This window comes from Phyllobates terribilis, unplaced genomic scaffold (assembly GCF_046119375.1).
Source record: "Phyllobates terribilis strain yellow unplaced genomic scaffold, ASM4611937v1 Scaffold_6__1_contigs__length_29720123, whole genome shotgun sequence".
In the NCBI taxonomy this organism is placed as follows: domain Eukaryota; kingdom Metazoa; phylum Chordata; class Amphibia; order Anura; family Dendrobatidae; genus Phyllobates; species Phyllobates terribilis.
The window spans coordinates 2,652,536-2,675,922 of record NW_027362766.1 but is presented as its reverse complement, the minus strand read 5'-3'; the positions used below and the strand labels follow the sequence as shown (position 1 = coordinate 2,675,922).

The window sequence follows — 23,387 nt, the reverse complement described above, 5'->3', positions numbered from 1 at the left end:
GGGTCACACACACACGGGAGAGGACGTGTACAGGGTCACACACACACGGGAGGGGAAGTGTACGGGGTCACACACACACACGGGAGGGGACGTGTACGGGGTCACACACACGGGAGGGGACGTGTACGGGGTCACACACACACTGGAGGGGACGTGTACGGGGTCACACACACGGGAGGGGATGTGTACCGGGTCACACACACACGGGAGGGGACGTGTACGGGGTCACACACACGGGAGGGGAAGTGTACGGGGTCACACACACACACGGGAGGGGACGTGTACGGGGTCACACACACGGGAGGGGACGTGTACGGGGTCACACACACACTGGAAGGGACGTGTACGGGGTCACACACACGGGAGAGGACGTGTACGGGGTCACACACACACTGGAGGGGACGTGTACGGGGTCACACACACGGGAGAGGACGTGTACGGGGTCACACACACGGGAGGGGACGTGTACGGGGTCATACACACACTAGAGGGGACGTGTACGGGGTCACACACACGGGAGAGGACGTGTACGGGGTCACACACACACGGGAGGGGACGTGTACGGGGTCACACACACACGGGAGGGGACGTGTACGGGGTCACACACACGGGAGGGGACGTGTACGGGGTCACACACGGGAGGGGACGTGTACGGGGTCACACACACGGGAGAGGACGTGTACGGGATTACACACACGGGAGGGGACGTGTACGGGGTCACACACACACGAGAGGGGACGTGTACGGGGTCACACACACGGGAGGGGACGTGTACGGGGTCACACACACACACAGGAGAGGACGTGTACGGGGTCACACACACACACACACGGAAGGGGACGTGTACGGGGTCACACACACACGGGAGGGGACGTGTACGGGGTCACACACACAGGAGAGGACGTGTACGGGGTCACACACACACACGGGAGGGGACATGTATGGGCTCACACACACGCGGGAGGGGACGTGTACGGGGTCACACACACACATGGGAGAGGATGTGTACGGGGTCACACACACACGGGAGGGGAGGTGTACGGGGTCACATACACGGGAGGGGACGTGTACGGGGTCACACACACGGGAGGGGACGTGTACGGGGTCACACACACGGGAGGGGGCGTGTACGGGGTCACAAACACCCGGGAGGGGACGTGTACGGTGTCATACACACGGGAGCGGACGTGTACGGGGTCACACACACGGGAGGGGACGTGTACGGGGTCACAAACACCCGGGAGGGGACGTGTACGGTGTCACACACACGGTAGAGGACGTGTACGGGGTCACACACACGGGAGGGGACGTGTACGGGGTCACACACACACGGGAGAGGACGTGTACGGGGTCACAAACACCCGGGAGGGGACGTGTACGGGGTCACACACACGGGAGAGAACGTGTACGGGGTCACACACACGGGAGAGGACGTGTACGGGGTCACACACACGGGAGAGGACGTGTACGGGGTCACACACACACGGGAGGGGACGTGTACGGGGTCACACACACGAGAGGGGACGTGTACGGGGTCACACACACACGGGAGGGGACGTGTACGGGGTCACAAACACCCGGGAGGGGACGTGTACGGGGTCACACACGGGAGGGGACGTGTACGGGGTCACACACACGGGAGACGACGTGTACAGGGTCACACACACACGGGAGGGGACGTGTACGGGGTCACACACACACACGGGAGAGGACGTGTACGGGGTCACACACACGGGAGGGGACGTGTACGGGGTCACACACACGGGAGGGGACGTGTACGGGGTCACACACACACGGGAGGGGACGTGTACGGGGTCACAAACACCCGGGAGGGGACGTGTACGGGGTCACACACGGGAGGGGACGTGTACGGGGTCACACACACGGGAGACGACGTGTACAGGGTCACACACACACGGGAGGGGACGTGTACGGGGTCACACACACACACGGGAGAGGACGTGTACGGGGTCACACACACGGGAGGGGACGTGTACGGGGTCACACACACGGGAGGTGACGTGTACAGGGTCACACACACACGGGAGGGGACGTGTACGGGGTCACACACACACACGGGAGAGGACGTGTATGGGATCACACACACACGGGAGGGGACATGTATGGGCTCACACACACGCGGGAGGGGACGTGTACGGGGTCACACACACACATGGGAGAGGACGTGTACGGGGTCACACACACACGGGAGGGGAGGTGTACGGGGTCACATACACGGGAGGGGACGTGTACGGGGTCACACACACGGGAGGGGACGTGTACGGGGTCACACACACGGGAGGGGGCGTGTACGGGTCACAAACACCCGGGAGGGGACGTGTACGGTGTCATACACACGGGAGGGGACGTGTACTGGGTCACACACACGGGAGGGGACGTGTACGGGGTCACAAACACCCGGGAGGGGACGTGTACGGGGTCACACACGGGAGGGGACGTGTACGGGGTCACACACACGGGAGACGACGTGTACTGGGTCACACACACAGGAGGTGACGTGTTCAGGGTCACACACACACGGGAGGGGACGTGTACGTGGTCACACACACACGGAAGGGGACGTGTACGGGGTCACACAGGGGAGAGGACGTGTACGGGGTCACACACACGGGAGACGACGTGTACTGGGTCACACACACAGGAGGTGACGTGTTCAGGGTCACACACACACGGGAAGGGACATGTACGGGGTCACAAACACACGGGAGGGGAAGTGTACGGGGTCACAAACACACGGGAGAGTACGTGTACGGGGTCACACACACACGGGAAGGGACATGTACGGGGTCACAAACACACGGGAGGGGACGTGTACGGGGTCACACACACACGGGAAGGGACATGTACGGGGTCACAAACACACGAGAGAGGACGTGTACGGGGTCACACACACACGGGAGAGGACATGTACGGGGTCACACACACGGGAGAGGACGTGTACGGGGTCACAAACACACGGGAGGGGACGTGTACGGGGTCACACACACACAGGAGAGGACGTGTACGGGGTCACACACGCGGGAGAGGACGTGTACGGGGTCACAAACACACGGGGGGGACGTGTACGGGGTCACAAACACACGGGAGGGGACGTGTACGGGGTCACAAACACACGGGAGGGGACGTGTACGGGGTCACACACACACGGGAGAGGACGTGTACGGGGTCACACACACAGGAGGGGACGTGTACGGGGTCACACACACACACGGGAGGGGACGTGTTCGGGGTCACAAACACACGGGAGGGGACGTGTTCGGGGTCACACACACACGGGAGTCGACATGTACGGGGTCACACACACACAGGAGGGGACGTGTACGGGGTCACACACACACGGGAGGGGACGTGTTCGGGGTCACAAACACACGGGAGGGGACGTGTTCGGGGTCACACACACACGGGAGTCGACATGTACGGGGTCACACACACACAGGAGGGGACGTTTACGGGGTCACACACACGGGAGGGGACATGTACGAGGTCACACACACACGGGAGGGGACGTGTACGAGGTCACACACACACGGGAGGGGACGTGTACGGGGTCACACACACACGGGAGGGGACGTGTACGGGGTCACACACACACAGGAGGGGACGTGTACGGGGTCACACACACGGGAAAGGACGTGTACGGGGTCACAGTCATGGAAGGGGACGTGTACGGGGTCACACACACGGGAGAGGACGTGTACGGGGTCACACACACACGGGAGAGGACGTGTACGGGGTCACACACACACGGGAGAAGACGTGTACAGGGTCACAAACACGGGAGGGGCCGTGTACGGGGTCACACACATGGGAGAGGACGTGTACGGGGTCACACACACACGGGAGGGGACGTGTACGGGGTCACACGGGAGGGGAAGTGTACGGTGTCACACACACACAGGAGGGGACGTGTACGGGGTCACACACACGGGAGGGGACGTGTACGGGGTCACACACACATGAGAGGAGACGTGTACGGGGTCATACTGAAGGGGACACATGTCAGACCACTTATAGAGGACAAGCAGCGTGATGACAGGACACGGTGGTCATGGAGGATGGAGCGGGGGATGACCCTTGTAGGTCCTTGCTGGTCTACAGTTCCTTGCTTAGTGACAAGATGGTGATGGAGGATGAGCTGGGGGTGACACCTTTAGGTCTTTGCTGGTCTGCAGTTCCTTGCTTAGTGACGGGACACGATGGTCATGGAGGATGAGCTGGGGGTGACACCTTTAGGTCTTTGCTGGTCTGCAGTTCCTTGCTTAGTGACGGGACACGATGGTCATGGAAGATGAGCTGGGGGTGACACCTTTAGGTCTTTGCTGGTCTGCAGTTCCTTGCTTAGTGACGGGACACGATGGTCATGGAGGATGAGCTGGGGGTGACACCTTTAGGTCTTTGCTGGTCTGCAGTTCCTTGCTTAGTGACAGGATACGATGGTCATGGAGGATGAGCTGGGGGTGACACCTTTATGTCTTTGCTGGTCTGCAGTTTCTTGCTTAGTGACACGATGGTGATGGAGGATGAACTGGGGGTGACACCTTTAGGTCTTTGCTGGTCTGCAGTTCCTTGCTTAGTGACGGGACACGATGGTCATGGAGGATGAGCTGGGGGTGACACCTTTAGGTCTTTGCTGGTTTGCAGTTCCTTGCTTAGTGACAGGATACGATGGTCATGGAGGATGAGCTGGGGCTGACACCTTTAGGTCTTTGCTGGTCTGCATTTCCTTACGTAGTGACGGGACACGATGGTCATGGAGAATGAGCTGGGGGTGACACCTTTAGTTCTTTGCCAGTCTGCAGTTCCTTGCTTAGTGACGGGACACGATGGTCATGGAGGATGAGCTGGGGGTGACACCTTTAGGTCTTTGCTGGTTTGCAGTTCCTTGCTTAGTGACAGGATACGATGGTCATGGAGGATGAGCTGGGGCTGACACCTTTAGGTCTTTGCTGGTCTGCATTTCCTTACGTAGTGACGGGACACGATGGTCATGGAGAATGAGCTGGGGGTGACACCTTTAGGTCTTTGCCAGTCTGCAGTTCCTTGCTTAGTGACGGGACATGATGGGCGTGGAGGATGATCTGGGGGTGACACCTTTAGTTCTTTGCCAGTCTGCAGTTCCTTGCTTAGTGACGGGACACGATGGTCATGGAGGATGAGCTGGGGGTGACACCTTTAGGTCTTTGCTGGTCTGCAGTTCCTTGCGTAGTGACAGGATACGATGGTTTCTGGTCATGGAGAATGAAGCCGGCGATGACCCATATAGGTCCACAGTTCCTTGCTCGGTGACGGGACACGGTGGTCATGGAGGATGGAGTGGGGGATGACCCGTGTAGGTCTGTGTTGGTCTGCAGTTCCTTTCATGTTGACAGGACATGGTGGTTTCTAGTCATGGAAGATGAAGCGGGGATGACCTGTGTAGGTCCATGCCAGTCCATAGTTCCTTTCATGGTGACATGATTTTTTAGCATGTTACATGTGTGACCTGCATCTTCTGTTCTGTTCCATAGACATGTCTCCGATTGCAGCGGGTTTCATTGGCGCTGCTGTCTTGGTAGTGTCCATCTCGGTGGCGGTCTTTATCTGGAGCTGTTGTCACAGCCGTATGGAGAAGAAATATAAGACCCCACCATACAAGTTCATCCACATGCTGAAGGGGATCAGTATCTACCCAGAGACCCTCAGCAACAAGAAGAAGACCTTCCGTGTGCGCAGAGATAAGTCCCATGCAGACGGCGGCAGTGCTGAGGCTGGTCTGATAGGAACTGAGAAAGGTCCTAACGGCCTGGCCACTGCTGTTACCCAGCTGCCCATCAACCCACACTATGGGCAGGAGGTGAGTCCAAGTGTGAGCACAAGCTCCGGTGCAAGCAAGACATCATCCCTATCAACCCCCGAGGAGGAGGTGACGCTGGGGTCGCTAACCATTTCTGTGGACTATAACTTCCCTAAGAAAGCCTTGGTGGTGACCATACAAGAAGCTCATGGCCTCCCGGTGATGGACGAGCAGGCCCACGGCTCTGACCCCTATATCAAAATGACCATCCTTCCAGACAAGAAGCATCGGGTAAAGACGCGTGTCTTACGGAAAACCCTGGATCCCGTGTTTGATGAGACCTTCACCTTCTATGGCATCCCCTACAGCCAGCTCCAGGACCTGCTTCTTCACTTTCTGGTGTTGAGCTTTGACCGTTTCTCGCGAGATGACGTGATTGGTGAGGTGATAGTGCCGCTGTCAGGGGTCGATCCCAGTACAGGGCGAGTGCAGATCACCCGGCACATTGTGAAGAGGAACATCCAGGTAATGTGATGATAGGTGTCATATGGAGAGATGAGCACATCTCATTGCCGCCGACTACACATGAAGGGTTAATTCTGCATTCTCCTTGTCACAGAAGTGCGTGAGCCGCGGTGAACTGCAGGTGTCGCTGTCCTATCAGCCAGTGGCTCAAAGAATGACGGTGGTGGTGCTGAAGGCCAAACACCTGCCGAGAATGGACATCACTGGCCTCTCAGGTAGCAGCTATTTATCTACCCCGTGTTCTGTGCTACCTCATCGCCATATTCTCCTCTGTCCTATCCTCTTGCATCAGTGTCCGGCCTCTATAGCTCTGCTCTTCTCCTCTCTCATCAGTCTCCGGCCTCTATAGCTCTCCTCTTCTCCTCTTGCATCAGTGTCCGGCCTCTATAGCTCTGCTCTTCTCCTCTCTCATCAGTCTCCGGTCTCTATAGATCTCCTCTTCTCCTCTCTCATCAGTCTCCGGCCTCTATAGCTCTCCTCTTCTCCTCTCTCATCAGTCTCTGGCCTCTATAGCTCTCCTCTTCCCCTCTCTCATCGGTCTCCGGCCTCTATAGCTCTCCTCTTCTCCTCTCTCATCAGTCTCTGGTCTCTATAGCTCTCCTCTTCTCCTCTCTCATCAGTCTCCGGCCTCTATAGCTCTCCTCTTCTCCTCTCTCATCAGTCTCTGGCCTCTATAGCTCTCCTCTTCTCCTCTCTCATCAGTCTCTGGCCTCTATAGCTCTCCTCTTCTCCTCTCTCATCAGTCTCCGGCCTCTATAGCTCTCCTCTTCTCCTCTCTCATCAGTCTCCGGCCTCTATAGCTCTCCTCTTCTTCTCTCTCATCAGTCTCTGGCCTCTATGGCTCTCCTCTTCTCCTCTCTCATCAGTCTCCGGCCTCTATAGCTCTCCTCTTCTTCTCTCTCATCAGTCTCTGGTCTCTATAGCTCTCCTCTTCTCCTCGCTCATCAGTCTCCGGTCTCTATAGATCTCCTCTTCTCCTCTCTCATCAGTCTCCAGCCTCTATAGCTCTCCTCTTCTCCTCTCTCATCAGTCTCTGGCCTCTATAGCTCTCCTCTTCTCCTCTCTCATCAGTCTCCGGCCTCTATAGATCTCCTCTTCTCCTCTCTCATCAGTCTCCGGTCTCTATAGATCTCCTCTTCTCCTCTCTCATCAGTCTCCAGCCTCTATATCTCTCCTCTTCTCCTCTCTCATCAGTCTCCGGCCTCTGTAGCTCTCCTTTTCTCCTCTCTCATCAGTCTCTGACCTCTATAGCTCTCCTCTTCTCCTCTCTCATCAGTCTCCGGCCTCTATAGCTCTCCTCTTCTCCTCTCTCATCAGTCTCCGGCCTCTATAGCTCTCCTCTTCTCCTCTCTCATCAGTCTCCGGCCTCTATAGCTCTCCTCTTCTCCTCTCTCATCAGTCTCCAGCCTCTATAGCTCTCCTCTTCTCCTCTCTCATCAGTCTCCGGCCTCTGTAGCTCTCCTCTTCTCCTCTCTCATCAGTCTCTGACCTCTATAGCTCTCCTCTTCTCCTCTCTCATCAGTCTCTGGCCTCTATAGCTCTCCTCTTCTCCTCTCTCATCAGTCTCTGGCCTCTATAGCTCTCCTCTTCTCCTCTCTCATCAGTCTCTGGTCTCTATAGCTCTCCTCTTCTCCTCTCTCATCAGTCTCCGGCCTCTGTAGCTCTCCTCTTCTCCTCTCTCATCAGTCTCTGGCCTCTATAGCTCTCCTCTTCTCCTCTCTCATCAGTCTCCGGCCTCTATAGATCTCCTCTTCTCCTCTCTCATCAGTCTCTGGCCTCTATAGATCTCCTCTTCTCCTCTCTCATCAGTCTCTGGCCTCTATAGATCTCCTCTTCTCCTCTCTCATCAGTCTCTGGCCTCTATAGCTCTCCTCTTCTCCTCTCTCATCAGTCTCCGGCCTCTGTAGCTCTCCTCTTCTCCTCTCTCATCAGTCTCTGGCCTCTATAGCTCTCCTCTTCTCCTCTCTCATCAGTCTCTGGCCTCTATAGATCTCCTCTTCTCCTCTCTCATCAGTCTCTGGCCTCTATAGCTCTCCTCTTCTCCTCTCTCATCAGTCTCTGGCCTCTATAGCTCTCCTCTTCTCCTCTCTCATCAGTCTCTGGCCTCTATAGATCTCCTCTTCTCCTCTCTCATCAGTCTCTGGTCTCTATAGCTCTCCTCTTCTCCTCTCTCATCAGTCTCTGGTCTCTATAGCTCTCCTCTTCTCCTCTCTCATCAGTCTCTGGTCTCTATAGATCTCCTCTTCTCCTCTCTCATCAGTCTCTGGCCTCTATAGCTCTCCTCTTCTCCTCTCTCATCAGTCTCTGGTCTCTATAGCTCTCCTCTTCTCCTCTCTCATCAGTCTTCGGCCTCTATAGATCTCCTCTTCTCCTCTCTCATCAGTCTCCGGCCTCTGTAGCTGTCCTCTTCTCCTCTCTCATCAGTCTCCGGCCTCTATAGCTCTCCTCTTCTCCTCTCTCATCAGTCTCTGGCCTCTATAGCTCTCCTCTTCTCCTCTTCCATCAGTCTCCGGCCTCTATAGCTCTCCTCTTCTCCTCTCTCATCAGTCTCTGGCCTCTATAGCTCTCCTCTTCTCCTCTCTCATCAGTCTCTGGTCTCTATAGCTCTCCTCTTCTCCTCTCTCATCAGTCTCCGGCCTCTATAGCTCTCCTCTTCTCCTCTCTCATCAATCTCTGGTCTCTATAGATCTCCTCTTCTTCTCTCTCATCAGTCTCTGGTCTCTATAGCTCTCCTCTTCTTCTCTCTCATCAGTCTCTGGCCTCTATAGCTCTCCTCTTCTCCTCTCTCATCAGTCTCCGATCTCTATATCTCTCCTCTTCTCCTCTCTCATCAGTCTCCGGCCTCTGTAGCTCTCCTCTTCTCCTCTCTCATCAGTCTCCGGCCTCTGTAGCTCTCCTCTTCTCCTCTCTCATCAGTCTCCGGCCTCTATAGATCTCCTCTTCTCCTCTCTCATCAGTCTCTGGTCTCTATAGCTCTCCTCTTCTCCTCTCTCATCAGTCTCTGGACTCTATAGCTCTCCTCTTCTCCTCTCTCATCAATCTCCGGCCTCTATAGCTCTCCTCTTCTCCTCTCTCATCAGTCTCTGGCCTCTATAGATCTCCTCTTCTCCTCTCTCATCAATCTCCGGCCTCTATAGCTCTCCTCTTCTCCTCTCTCATCAGTCTCCAGCCTCTATAGCTCTCCTCTTCTCCTCTCTCATCAGTCTCTGGCCTCTATATCTCTCCTCTTCTTCTCTCTCATCAGTCTCTGGCCTCTATAGCTCTCCTCTTCTCCTCTTCCATCAGTCTCCGGCCTCTATATCTCTCCTCTTCTCCTCTCTCATCAGTCTCCGGCCTCTGTAGCTCTCCTCTTCTCCTCTCTCATCAGTCTCTGGCCTCTATAGCTCTCCTCTTCTCCTCTCTCATCAATCTCCGGCCTCTATAGCTCTCCTCTTCTCCTCTCTCATCAGTCTCTGGCCTCTGTAGCTCTCCTCTTCTCCTCTCTCATCAGTCTCTGGCCTCTATAGCTCTCCTCTTCTCCTCTTCCATCAGTCTCCGGCCTCTATAGCTCTCCTCTTCTCCTCTTCCATCAGTCTCCGGCCTCTATAGCTCTCCTCTTCTCCTCTTCCATCAGTCTCTGGCCTCTGTAGCTCTCCTCTTCTCCTCTCTCATCAGTCTCTGGCCTCTATAGCTCTCCTCTTCTCCTCTTCCATCAGTCTCCGGCCTCTATAGCTCTCCTCTTCTCCTCTTCCATCAGTCTCCGGCCTCTGTAGCTCTCCTCTTCTCCTCTCTCATCAGTCTCTGGCCTCTATAGCTCTCCTCTTCTCCTCTCTCATCAGTCTCCGATCTCTATATCTCTCCTCTTCTCCTCTCTCATCAGTCTCCGGTCTCTATAGCTCTCCTCTTCTCCTCTCTCATCAATCTCCGGCCTCTATAGCTCTCCTCTTCTCCTCTCTCATCAGTCTCCGGCCTCTATAGCTCTCCTCTTCTCCTCTCTCATCAGTCTCCGGCCTCTATAGCTCTCCTCTTCTCCTCTCTCATCAGTCTCTGGTCTCTATAGCTCTCCTCTTCTCCTCTCTCATCAGTCTCTGGCCTCTATAGCTCTCCTCTTCTCCTCTCTCATCAGTCTCCGGCCTCTATAGCTCTCCTCTTCTCCTCTCTCATCAGTCTCTGGCCTCTATAGCTCTCCTCTTCTCCTCTCTCATCAGTCTCCGATCTCTATATCTCTCCTCTTCTCCTCTCTCATCAGTCTCCGGTCTCTATAGCTCTCCTCTTCTCCTCTCTCATCAGTCTCCGGCCTCTATAGCTCTCCTCTTCTCCTCTCTCATCAGTCTCCGGCCTCTATAGCTCTCCTCTTCTCCTCTCTCATCAGTCTCTGGCCTCTATAGCTCTCCTCTTCTCCTCTCTCATCAGTCTCCGATCTCTATATCTCTCCTCTTCTCCTCTCTCATCAGTCTCCGGTCTCTATAGCTCTCCTCTTCTCCTCTCTCATCAGTCTCTGGCCTCTATAGCTCTCCTCTTCTCCTCTCTCATCAGTCTCCGATCTCTATATCTCTCCTCTTCTCCTCTCTCATCAATCTCCGGCCTCTATAGCTCTCCTCTTCTCCTCTCTCATCAGTCTCTGGCCTCTATAGCTCTCCTCTTGTTCTCTCTCATCAGTCTCTGGCCTCTGTTGCTCTCCTCTTCTCCTCTCTCATCAGTCTCCGATCTCTATATCTCTCCTCTTCTCCTCTCTCATCAGTCTCCGGCCTCTATAGCTCTCCTCTTCTCCTCTCTCATCAGTCTCTGGCCTCTATAGCTCTCCTCTTGTTCTCTCTCATCAATCTCCGGCCTCTATAGCTCTCCTCTTCTCCTCTCTCATCAGTCTCTGGCCTCTATAGCTCTCCTCTTGTTCTCTCTCATCAGTCTCTGGCCTCTGTTGCTCTCCTCTTCTCCTCTCTCATCAGTCTCCGATCTCTATATCTCTCCTCTTCTCCTCTCTCATCAGTCTCCGGCCTCTATAGCTCTCCTCTTCTCCTCTCTCATCAGTCTCTGGTCTCTATAGCTCTCCTCTTCTCCTCTCTCATCAGTCTCTGGCCTCTATAGATCTCCTCTTCTCCTCTCTCATCAGTCTCCGATCTCTATATCTCTCCTCTTCTCCTCTCTCATCAGTCTCCAGCCTCTATAGCTCTCCTCTTCTCCTCTCTCATCAGTCTCCGGCCTCTGTAGCTCTCCTCTTCTCCTCTCTCATCAGTCTCTGGTCTCTATCGCTCTCCTCTTCTCCTCTCTCATCAGTCTCTGGCCTCTATAGATCTCCTCTTCTCCTCTCTCATCAGTCTCTGGTCTCTATAGCTCTCCTCTTCTCCTCTCTCATCAGTCTCTGGTCTCTATAGCTCTCCTCTTCTCCTCTCTCATCAATCTCCGGCCTCTATAGCTCTCCTCTTCTCCTCTCTCATCAGTCTCCGGCCTCTATAGCTCTCCTCTTCTCCTCTCTCATCAGTCTCTGGTCTCTATAGCTCTCCTCTCTCATCAGTCTCTGGTCTCTATAGCTCTCCTCCTCTCCTCTCTCATCAGTCTCCGGCCTCTATAGCTCTCCACTTCTCCTCTCTCATCAGTCTCTGGCCTCTATAGCTCTCCTCCTCTCCTCTCTCATCAGTCTCCGGCCTCTATAGCTCTCCTCTTCTCCTCTCTCATCAGTCTCCGGCCTCTATAGCTCTCCTCTTCTCCTCTCTCATCAGTCTCTGGCCTCTATAGATCTCCTCTTCTCCTCTCTCATCAGTCTCCGGCCTCTATAGCTCTCCTCTTCTCCTCTCTCATCAGTCTCTGGCCTCTATAGCTCTCCTCCTCTCCTCTCTCATCAGTCTCTGGTCTCTATAGCTCTCCTTTTCTCCTCTCTCATCAGTCTCCGGCCTCTATAGCTCTCCTCTTCTTCTCTCTCATCAGTCTCTGGTCTCTATAGCTCTCCTCTTCTCCTCTCTCATCAGTCTCCGGCCTCTATAGATCTCCTCTTCTCGTCTCTCATCAGTCTCCGGCCTCTATAGATCTCCTCTTCTCCTCTCTCATCAGTCTCCAGCCTCTATAGCTCTCCTCTTCTCCTCTCTCATCAGTCTCCGGCCTCTATAGTTCTCCTCTTCTCCTCTCTCATCAGTCTCTGACCTCTATAGCTCTCTTCTTCTCCTCTCTCATCAGTCTCCGGCCTCTGTAGCTCTCCTCTTCTCCTCTCTCATCAGTCTCTGACCTCTATAGCTCTCCTCTTCTCCTCTCTCATCAGTCTCTGGTCTCTATAGCTCTCCTCTTCTCCTCTCTCATCAGTCTCTGGCCTCTATAGCTCTCCTCTTCTCCTCTCTCATCAGTCTCCGGTCTCTATAGATCTCCTCTTCTCCTCTCTCATCAGTCTCCGGCCTCTATAGATCTCCTCTTCTCCTCTCTCATCAGTCTCCAGCCTCTATAGCTCTGCTCTTCTCCTCTCTCATCAGTCTCTGGCCTCTATAGCTCTCCTCTTCTTCTCTCTCATCAGTCTTCGGCCTCTATAGCTCTCCTCTTGTTCTCTCTCATCAGTCTCCGGCCTCTATAGCTCTCCTCTTCTCCTCTCTCATCAGTCTCTGGCCTCTATAGCTCTCCTCTTCTCCTCTCTCATCAGTCTCTGGCCTCTATAGCTCTCCTCTTCTCCTCTCTCATCAGTCTCTGGTCTCTATAGCTCTCCTCTTCTCCTCTCTCATCAGTCTCCGGCCTCTATAGATCTCCTCTTCTCCTCTCTCATCAGTCTCCGGCCTCTATAGCTCTCCTCTTCTCCTCTCTCATCAGTCTCTGGCCTCTATAGCTCTCCTCTTCTCCTCTCTCATCAGTCTCTGGCCTCTATAGCTCTCCTCTTCTCCTCTCTCCTCAGTCTCTGGCCTCTATAGCTCTCCTCTTCTCCTCTCTCATCAGTCTCCGGCCTCTATAGATCTCCTCTTCTCCTCTCTCATCAGTCTCCGGCCTCTATAGATCTCCTCTTCTCCGCTCTCATCAGTCTCTGGCCTCTATAGATCTCCTCTTCTCCTCTCTCATCAGTCTCCGGCCTCTATAGATCTCCTATTCTCCTCTCTCATCAGTCTCCGGCCTCTATAGCTCTCCTCTTCTCCTCTCTCATCAGTCTCCATCCTCTATAGCTCTCCTCTTCTCCTCTCTCATCAGTCTCTGGCCTCTATAGATCTCCTCTTCTCCTCTCTCATCAGTCTCTGGCCTCTATAGCTCTCCTCTTCTCCTCTCTCATCAGTCTCTGGCCTCTATAGCTCTCCTCTTCTCCTCTCTCATCAATCTCCGGCCTCTGTAGCTCTCCTCTTCTCCTCTCTCATCAGTCTCTGGCCTCTATAGCTCTCCTCTTCTCCTCTCTCATCAGTCTCCGGCCTCTATAGCTCTCCTCTTCTCCTCTCTCATCAGTCTCTGGCCTCTATAGCTCTCCTCTTCTCCTCTCTCATCAGTCTCTGGCCTCTATAGATCTCCTCTTCTCCTCTCTCATCAGTCTCTGGTCTCTATAGCTCTCCTCTTCTCCTCTCTCATCAGTCTCTGGCCTCTATAGCTCTCCTCTTCTTCTCTCTCATCAGTCTCTGGTCTCTATAGCTCTCCTCTTCTCCTCTCTCATCAGTCTCCGGCCTCTATAGCTCTCCTCTTCTCCTCTTCCATCAGTCTCCGGCCTCTATAGCTCTCCTCTTCTCCTCTTCCATCAGTCTCTGGCCTCTGTAGCTCTCCTCTTCTCCTCTCTCATCAGTCTCTGGCCTCTATAGCTCTCCTCTTCTCCTCTTCCATCAGTCTCCGGCCTCTATAGCTCTCCTCTTCTCCTCTTCCATCAGTCTCCGGCCTCTGTAGCTCTCCTCTTCTCCTCTCTCATCAGTCTCTGGCCTCTATAGCTCTCCTCTTCTCCTCTCTCATCAGTCTCCGATCTCTATATCTCTCCTCTTCTCCTCTCTCATCAGTCTCCGGTCTCTATAGCTCTCCTCTTCTCCTCTCTCATCAATCTCCGGCCTCTATAGCTCTCCTCTTCTCCTCTCTCATCAGTCTCCGGCCTCTATAGCTCTCCTCTTCTCCTCTCTCATCAGTCTCCGGCCTCTATAGCTCTCCTCTTCTCCTCTCTCATCAGTCTCTGGTCTCTATAGCTCTCCTCTTCTCCTCTCTCATCAGTCTCTGGCCTCTATAGCTCTCCTCTTCTCCTCTCTCATCAGTCTCCGGCCTCTATAGCTCTCCTCTTCTCCTCTCTCATCAGTCTCTGGCCTCTATAGCTCTCCTCTTCTCCTCTCTCATCAGTCTCCGATCTCTATATCTCTCCTCTTCTCCTCTCTCATCAGTCTCCGGTCTCTATAGCTCTCCTCTTCTCCTCTCTCATCAGTCTCCGGCCTCTATAGCTCTCCTCTTCTCCTCTCTCATCAGTCTCCGGCCTCTATAGCTCTCCTCTTCTCCTCTCTCATCAGTCTCTGGCCTCTATAGCTCTCCTCTTCTCCTCTCTCATCAGTCTCCGATCTCTATATCTCTCCTCTTCTCCTCTCTCATCAGTCTCCGGTCTCTATAGCTCTCCTCTTCTCCTCTCTCATCAGTCTCTGGCCTCTATAGCTCTCCTCTTCTCCTCTCTCATCAGTCTCCGATCTCTATATCTCTCCTCTTCTCCTCTCTCATCAATCTCCGGCCTCTATAGCTCTCCTCTTCTCCTCTCTCATCAGTCTCTGGCCTCTATAGCTCTCCTCTTGTTCTCTCTCATCAGTCTCTGGCCTCTGTTGCTCTCCTCTTCTCCTCTCTCATCAGTCTCCGATCTCTATATCTCTCCTCTTCTCCTCTCTCATCAGTCTCCGGCCTCTATAGCTCTCCTCTTCTCCTCTCTCATCAGTCTCTGGCCTCTATAGCTCTCCTCTTGTTCTCTCTCATCAATCTCCGGCCTCTATAGCTCTCCTCTTCTCCTCTCTCATCAGTCTCTGGCCTCTATAGCTCTCCTCTTGTTCTCTCTCATCAGTCTCTGGCCTCTGTTGCTCTCCTCTTCTCCTCTCTCATCAGTCTCCGATCTCTATATCTCTCCTCTTCTCCTCTCTCATCAGTCTCCGGCCTCTATAGCTCTCCTCTTCTCCTCTCTCATCAGTCTCTGGTCTCTATAGCTCTCCTCTTCTCCTCTCTCATCAGTCTCTGGCCTCTATAGATCTCCTCTTCTCCTCTCTCATCAGTCTCCGATCTCTATATCTCTCCTCTTCTCCTCTCTCATCAGTCTCCAGCCTCTATAGCTCTCCTCTTCTCCTCTCTCATCAGTCTCCGGCCTCTGTAGCTCTCCTCTTCTCCTCTCTCATCAGTCTCTGGTCTCTATCGCTCTCCTCTTCTCCTCTCTCATCAGTCTCTGGCCTCTATAGATCTCCTCTTCTCCTCTCTCATCAGTCTCTGGTCTCTATAGCTCTCCTCTTCTCCTCTCTCATCAGTCTCTGGTCTCTATAGCTCTCCTCTTCTCCTCTCTCATCAATCTCCGGCCTCTATAGCTCTCCTCTTCTCCTCTCTCATCAGTCTCCGGCCTCTATAGCTCTCCTCTTCTCCTCTCTCATCAGTCTCTGGTCTCTATAGCTCTCCTCTCTCATCAGTCTCTGGTCTCTATAGCTCTCCTCCTCTCCTCTCTCATCAGTCTCCGGCCTCTATAGCTCTCCACTTCTCCTCTCTCATCAGTCTCTGGCCTCTATAGCTCTCCTCCTCTCCTCTCTCATCAGTCTCCGGCCTCTATAGCTCTCCTCTTCTCCTCTCTCATCAGTCTCCGGCCTCTATAGCTCTCCTCTTCTCCTCTCTCATCAGTCTCTGGCCTCTATAGATCTCCTCTTCTCCTCTCTCATCAGTCTCCGGCCTCTATAGCTCTCCTCTTCTCCTCTCTCATCAGTCTCTGGCCTCTATAGCTCTCCTCCTCTCCTCTCTCATCAGTCTCTGGTCTCTATAGCTCTCCTTTTCTCCTCTCTCATCAGTCTCCGGCCTCTATAGCTCTCCTCTTCTTCTCTCTCATCAGTCTCTGGTCTCTATAGCTCTCCTCTTCTCCTCTCTCATCAGTCTCCGGCCTCTATAGATCTCCTCTTCTCGTCTCTCATCAGTCTCCGGCCTCTATAGATCTCCTCTTCTCCTCTCTCATCAGTCTCCAGCCTCTATAGCTCTCCTCTTCTCCTCTCTCATCAGTCTCCGGCCTCTATAGTTCTCCTCTTCTCCTCTCTCATCAGTCTCTGACCTCTATAGCTCTCTTCTTCTCCTCTCTCATCAGTCTCCGGCCTCTGTAGCTCTCCTCTTCTCCTCTCTCATCAGTCTCTGACCTCTATAGCTCTCCTCTTCTCCTCTCTCATCAGTCTCTGGTCTCTATAGCTCTCCTCTTCTCCTCTCTCATCAGTCTCTGGCCTCTATAGCTCTCCTCTTCTCCTCTCTCATCAGTCTCCGGTCTCTATAGATCTCCTCTTCTCCTCTCTCATCAGTCTCCGGCCTCTATAGATCTCCTCTTCTCCTCTCTCATCAGTCTCCAGCCTCTATAGCTCTGCTCTTCTCCTCTCTCATCAGTCTCTGGCCTCTATAGCTCTCCTCTTCTTCTCTCTCATCAGTCTTCGGCCTCTATAGCTCTCCTCTTGTTCTCTCTCATCAGTCTCCGGCCTCTATAGCTCTCCTCTTCTCCTCTCTCATCAGTCTCTGGCCTCTATAGCTCTCCTCTTCTCCTCTCTCATCAGTCTCTGGCCTCTATAGCTCTCCTCTTCTCCTCTCTCATCAGTCTCTGGTCTCTATAGCTCTCCTCTTCTCCTCTCTCATCAGTCTCCGGCCTCTATAGATCTCCTCTTCTCCTCTCTCATCAGTCTCCGGCCTCTATAGCTCTCCTCTTCTCCTCTCTCATCAGTCTCTGGCCTCTATAGCTCTCCTCTTCTCCTCTCTCATCAGTCTCTGGCCTCTATAGCTCTCCTCTTCTCCTCTCTCCTCAGTCTCTGGCCTCTATAGCTCTCCTCTTCTCCTCTCTCATCAGTCTCCGGCCTCTATAGATCTCCTCTTCTCCTCTCTCATCAGTCTCCGGCCTCTATAGATCTCCTCTTCTCCGCTCTCATCAGTCTCTGGCCTCTATAGATCTCCTCTTCTCCTCTCTCATCAGTCTCCGGCCTCTATAGATCTCCTATTCTCCTCTCTCATCAGTCTCCGGCCTCTATAGCTCTCCTCTTCTCCTCTCTCATCAGTCTCCATCCTCTATAGCTCTCCTCTTCTCCTCTCTCATCAGTCTCTGGCCTCTATAGATCTCCTCTTCTCCTCTCTCATCAGTCTCTGGCCTCTATAGCTCTCCTCTTCTCCTCTCTCATCAGTCTCTGGCCTCTATAGCTCTCCTCTTCTCCTCTCTCATCAATCTCCGGCCTCTGTAGCTCTCCTCTTCTCCTCTCTCATCAGTCTCTGGCCTCTATAGCTCTCCTCTTCTCCTCTCTCATCAGTCTCCGGCCTCTATAGCTCTCCTCTTCTCCTCTCTCATCAGTCTCTGGCCTCTATAGCTCTCCTCTTCTCCTCTCTCATCAGTCTCTGGCCTCTATAGATCTCCTCTTCTCCTCTCTCATCAGTCTCTGGTCTCTATAGCTCTCCTCTTCTCCTCTCTCATCAGTCTCTGGCCTCTATAGCTCTCCTCTTCTTCTCTCTCATCAGTCTCTGGTCTCTATAGCTCTCCTCTTCTCCTCTCTCATCAGTCTCCGGCCTCTATAGCTCTCCTCTTCTCCTCTCTCATCAGTCTCTGGTCTCTATAGCTCTCCTCTTCTCCTCTCTCATCAGTCTCTGGCCTCTATAGATCTCCTCTTCTCCTCTCTCATCAGTCTCTGGTCTCTATAGCTCTCCTCTTCTCCTCTCTCATCAGTCTCTGGTCTCTATAGATCTCCTCTTCTCCTCTCTCATCAGTCTCTGGCCTCTATAGCTCTCCTCTTCTCCTCTCTCATCAGTCTCTGGTCTCTATAGATCTCCTCTTCTCCTCTCTCATCAGTCTCTGGTCTCTATAGATCTCCTCTTCTCCTCTCTCATCAGTCTCTGGTCTCTATAGCTCTCCTCTTCTCCTCTCTCATCAGTCTCCGGCCTCTATAGCTCTCCTCTTCTCCTCTCTCATCAGTCTCTGGCCTCTATAGATCTCCTCTTCTCCTCTCTCATCAGTCTCCGGCCTCTATAGCTCTCCTCTACTCCTCTCTCATCAGTCTCCGGCCTCTATATCTCTCCTCTTCTCCTCTCTCATCAGTCTCTGGCCTCTATAGCTCTCCTCTTCTCTTCTCTCATCAGTCTCCGGCCTCTATAGCTCTCCTCTTCTCTTCTCTCATCAGTCTCCGGCCTCTATAGCTCTCCTCTTCTCCTCTCTCATCAGTCTCTGGTCTCTATAGCTCTCCTCTTCTCCTCTCTCATCAGTCTCCGGCCTCTATAGCTCTCCTCTTCTTCTCTCTCATCAGTTTCTGGTCTCTGTAGCTCTCCTCTTCTCCTCTCTCATCAGTCTCCGGCCTCTATAGCTCTCCTCTTCTCTTCTCTCATCAGTCTCTGGTCTCTATAGCTCTCCTCTTCTCCTCTCTCATCAGTCTCTGGCCTCTATAGCTCTCCTCTTCTCCTCTCTCATCAGTCTCTGGTCTCTATAGCTCTCCTCTTCTCCTCTCTCATCAGTCTCCGGCCTCTATAGCTCTCCTCTTCTCCTCTCTCATCAGTCTCTGGCCTCTATAGCTCTCCTCTTCTCCTCTCTCATCAGTCTCTGGCCTCTATAGCTCTCCTCTTCTCTTCTCTCATCAGTCTCTGGTCTCTATATCTCTCCTCTTCTCCACTCTCATCAGTCTCTGGTCTCTATAGCTCTCCTCTTCTCTTCTCTCATCAGTCTCTGGTCTCTATAGCTCTCCTCTTCTCCTCTCTCATCAGTCTCTGGCCTCTATAGCTCTCCTCTTCTCCTCTCTCATCAGTCTCCGGCCTCTATAGCTCTCCTCTTCTCCTCTCTCATCAGTCTCCGGCCTCTATAGATCTCCTCTTCTCCTCTCTCATCAGTCTCTGCCCTCTATAGCTCTCCTCTTCTCCTCTCTCATCAGTCTCTGGTCTCTATAGATCTCCTCTTCTCCTCTCTCATCAGTCTCTGGCCTCTGTAGCTCTCCTCTTCTCCTCTCTCATCAGTCTCTGGCCTCTATAGCTCTCCTCTTCTCCTCTCTCATCAGTCTCTGGCCTCTGTAGCTCTCCTCTTCTCCTCTCTCATCAATCTCCGGCCTCTATAGCTCTCCTCTTCTCCTCTCTCATCAGTCTCCGGCCTCTATACCTCTACTCTTCTCCTCTCTCATCAGTCTCTGGCCTCTATAGCTCTCCTCTTCTCCTCTCTCATCAGTCTCTGGCCTCTATAGCTCTCCTCTTCTCCTCTCTCATCAGTCTCTGGCCTCTATAGCTCTCCTCTTCTCCTCTCTCATCAGTCTCTGGCCTCTATAGCTCTCCTCTTCTTCTCTCTCATCAGTCTCCGGCCTCTATAGATCTCCTCTTCTCCTCTCTCATCAGTCTCTGGTCTCTATAGCTCTCCTCTTCTTCTCTCTCATCAGTCTCCGGCCTCTATAGATCTCCTCTTCTCCTCTCTCATCAGTCTCTGGCCTCTGTAGCTCTCCTCTTCTCCTCTCTCATCAGTCTCTGGCCTCTATAGCTCTCCTCTTCTTCTCTCTCATCAGTCTCCGGCCTCTATAGCTCTTCTCTTCTCCTCTCTCATCAGTCTCTGGCCTCTATAGCTCTCCTCTTCTTCTCTCTCATCAGTCTCCGGCCTCTATAGATCTCCTCTTCTCCTCTCTCATCAGTCTCTGGTCTCTATAGCTCTCCTCTTCTCCTCTCTCATCAGTCTCCGGCCTCTATAGCTCTCCTCTTCTCCTCTCTCATCAGTCTCCGGCCTCTATAGCTCTCCTCTTCTCCTCTCTCATCAGTCTCTGGCCTCTGTAGCTCTCCTCTTCTCCTCTCTCATCAGTCTCTGGCCTCTGTAGCTCTCCTCTTCTCCTCTCTCATCAGTCTCTGGCCTCTGTAGCTCTCCTCTTCTCCTCTCTCATCAGTCTCTGGCCTCTATAGCTCTCCTCTTCTCCTCTCTCATCAGTCTCCGATCTCTATAGCTCTCCTCTTCTCCTCTCTCATCAGTCTCCGTCCTCTATAGATCTCCTCTTCTCCTCTCTCATCAGTCTCTGGTCTCTATAGCTCTCCTCTTCTCCTCTCTCTTCAGTCTCTGGCCTCTATAGATCTCCTCTTCTCCTCTCTCATCAGTCTCCGGCCTCTATAGCTCTCCTCTTCTCCTCTCTCATCAGTCTCTGGCCTCTATAGCTCTCCTCTTCTCCTCTCTCATCAGTCTCCGATCTCTATATCTCTCCTCTTCTCCTCTCTCATCAGTCTCCGGGCTCTATAGCTCTCCTCTTCTCCTCTCTCATCAGTCTCTGGCCTCTATAGCTCTCCTCTTCTCCTCTCTCATCAGTCTCTGGCCTCTATAGCTCTCCTCTTCTCCTCTCTCATCAGTCTCTGGCCTCTATAGCTCTCCTCTTCTCCTCTCTCATCAGTCTCCGGCCTCTATAGCTCTCCTCTTCTCCTCTCTCATCAGTCTCCGGTCTCTATAGCTCTCCTCTTCTCCTCTCTCATCAGTCTCCGGCCTCTATAGATCTCCTCTTCTCCTCTCTCATCAGTCTCCGGCCTCTATAGCTCTCCTCTTCTCCTCTCTCATCAGTCTCTGGTCTCTATAGCTCTCCTCTTCTCCTCTCTCATCAGTCTCCGGCCTCTATAGCTCTCCTCTTCTCCTCTCTCATCAGTCTCCGGCCTCTATAGCTCTCCTCTTCTTCTCTCTCATCAGTCTCCGGCCTCTATAGATCTCCTCTTCTCCTCTCTCATCAGTCTCTGGCCTCTGTAGCTCTCCTCTTCTCCTCTCTCATCAGTCTTCGGCCTCTATAGCTCTCCTCTTCTCCTCTCTCATCAGTCTCCGGCCTCTATAGCTCTCCTCTTCTCCTCTCTCATCAGTCTCTGGTCTCTATAGATCTCCTCTTCTTCTCTCTCATCAGTCTCCGGCCTCTATAGCTCTCCTCTTCTTCTCTCTCATCAGTCTCTGGCCTCTGTAGCTCTCCTCTTCTCCTCTCTCATCAGTCTCTGGTCTCTATAGATCTCCTCTTCTTCTCTCTCATCAGTCTCCGGCCTCTATAGCTCTCCTCTTCTTCTCTCTCATCAATCTCTGGCCTCTATAGCTCTCCTCTTCTCCTCTCTCATCAGTCTCTGGCCTCTATAGCTCTCCTCTTCTCCTCTCTCATCAGTCTCTGGCCTCTATAGCTCTCCTCTTCTCCTCTCTCATCATTCTCTGGCCTCTATAGCTCTCCTCTTCTCCTCTCTCATCAGTCTCTGGCCTCTATAGCTCTCCTCTTCTCCTCTCTCATCAGTCTCCGGCCTCTATAGCTCTCCTCTTCTCCTCTCTCATCAGTCTCCGGCCTCTGTAGCTGTCCTCTTCTCCTCTCTCATCAGTCTCCGGCCTCTATAGCTCTCATCTTCTCCTCTCTCATCAGTCTCTGGCCTCTATAGCTCTCCTCTTCTCCTCTCTCATCAGTCTCTGGCCTCTATAGCTCTCCTCTTCTTCTCTCTCATCAGTCTCCGGCCTCTATAGCTCTCCTCTTCTTCTCTCTCATCAGTCTCTGGCCTCTATAGCTCTCCTCTTCTCCTCTCTCATCAGTCTCCGATCTCTATATCTCTCCTCTTCTCCTCTCTCATCAGTCTCCGGCCTCTATAGCTCTCCTCTTCTCCTCTCTCATCAGTCTCTGGCCTCTGTAGCTCTCCTCTTCTCCTCTCTCATCATTCTCTGGCCTCTATAGATCTCCTCTTCTCCTCTCTCATCAGTCTCCGGCCTCTATAGCTCTCCTCTTCTTCTCTCTCATCAGTCTCTGGCCTCTATAGCTCTCCTCTTCTCCTCTCTCATCAGTCTCTGGCCTCTATAGCTCTCCTCTTCTTCTCTCTCATCAGTCTCTGGTCTCTATAGATCTCCTCTTCTCCTCTCTCATCAGTCTCTGGCCTCTATAGCTCTCCTCTTCTCCTCTCTCATCAGTCTCCGATCTCTATATCTCTCCTCTTCTTCTCTCTCATCAGTCTCCGGCCTCTATAGCTCTCCTCTTCTCCTCTCTCATCAGTCTCTGGCCTCTGTAGCTCTCCTCTTCTCCTCTCTCATCATTCTCTGGCCTCTATAGATCTTCTCTTCCATGGTCAGGGTAATGTGTGAGGTTTTCTTCCACAGATCCTTATGTAAAAGTGAACGTCTATTATGGTCGGAAAAGGATAGCAAAGAAGAAAACTCACGTGAAGAAGTGCACGCTCAGCCCAGTCTTCAACGAGTCCTTCATCTATGACATTCCCATAGACCTGTTGCCTGACATCAGCATTGAGTTCCTTGTCATCGACTTTGATCGTACCACCAAGAACCAGGTGGTGGGCCGTCTAATCCTAGGGGCGCACAGTGTAACGGCTGACGGCATTGAACATTGGCGGGAGGTGTGCGATAACCCTCGGAAGCTGATTGCCAAATGGCACAGCTTGAGTGAGTACTAGAGGCTGTTGAGCAGGGTGAAGAGGTAACACGAGTCCTAGAGATGGGGGGAGAGCTGGAAACTGATGGGCAGGAGATATCCATTGTTTCGTATTATCCTGTTTAACCCTCCAGTGACCCAGCACCCATTACACTTTGTACCCTAGTTCTGCCAAATGCTGAAGGGTGTTAGCCTCGTTTTAGTGGTAGATCAAAACAGACTTTTGTAAGCAGTCAGTTCTGAGGTTTTCCAGTACACTAATACTAAATACTAAGCCACACGGTAACACATCTCTAATATATGTACAGAATATAACCCTTCGTTTGCATGTTTACGACAGACACTTGTGTCCGCTGTGTCTTTACAAGCCCTGTGCATGTGAGGTCCACATCCCTAACTCTTGGTCATGAGAGTCCTTAAGGCTGGACTTGTGATATAGGAGGTTCTTCTGTCGTAGACTATGATGGCTGAAGTTTTTCTGGTGGAGAGGATCACTTTTCTTCCTCTTCTCCATGAGTCACGTGAGTGCATGCAAGCAGCTGATGTTGGCTTAATTTCTCCTGGACCGTGGCTCCCACCTCAGTCCAGATAAACACACCATTGTACTGACGTGA

The 23,387-nt window shown here is 53.0% G+C and overlaps 1 protein-coding gene across 2 annotated transcripts in view; it reads left to right on the top strand.

The window, feature by feature from the left end:
• SYT11 (synaptotagmin 11) overlaps window positions 1–23,114 on the top strand; it is a 91,492-nt gene extending 68,378 nt beyond the window's left edge. The window contains exons 2-4 of one of the 2 annotated variants that reach the window (XM_073637257.1): window positions 5,529–6,319; window positions 6,414–6,534; window positions 22,485–23,114. In XM_073637257.1, the coding sequence (XP_073493358.1) occupies window positions 5,529–6,319; window positions 6,414–6,534; window positions 22,485–22,795 (1,223 nt within the window). In that variant the 3' untranslated portion in view covers window positions 22,796–23,114. Of the gene's footprint in view, window positions 1–5,528; window positions 6,320–6,413; window positions 6,538–22,484 lie in introns of both variants that reach the window. The other variant, XM_073637256.1, reaches the window with a different exon arrangement.
• Window positions 23,115–23,387: the final 273 nt, after the last annotated feature.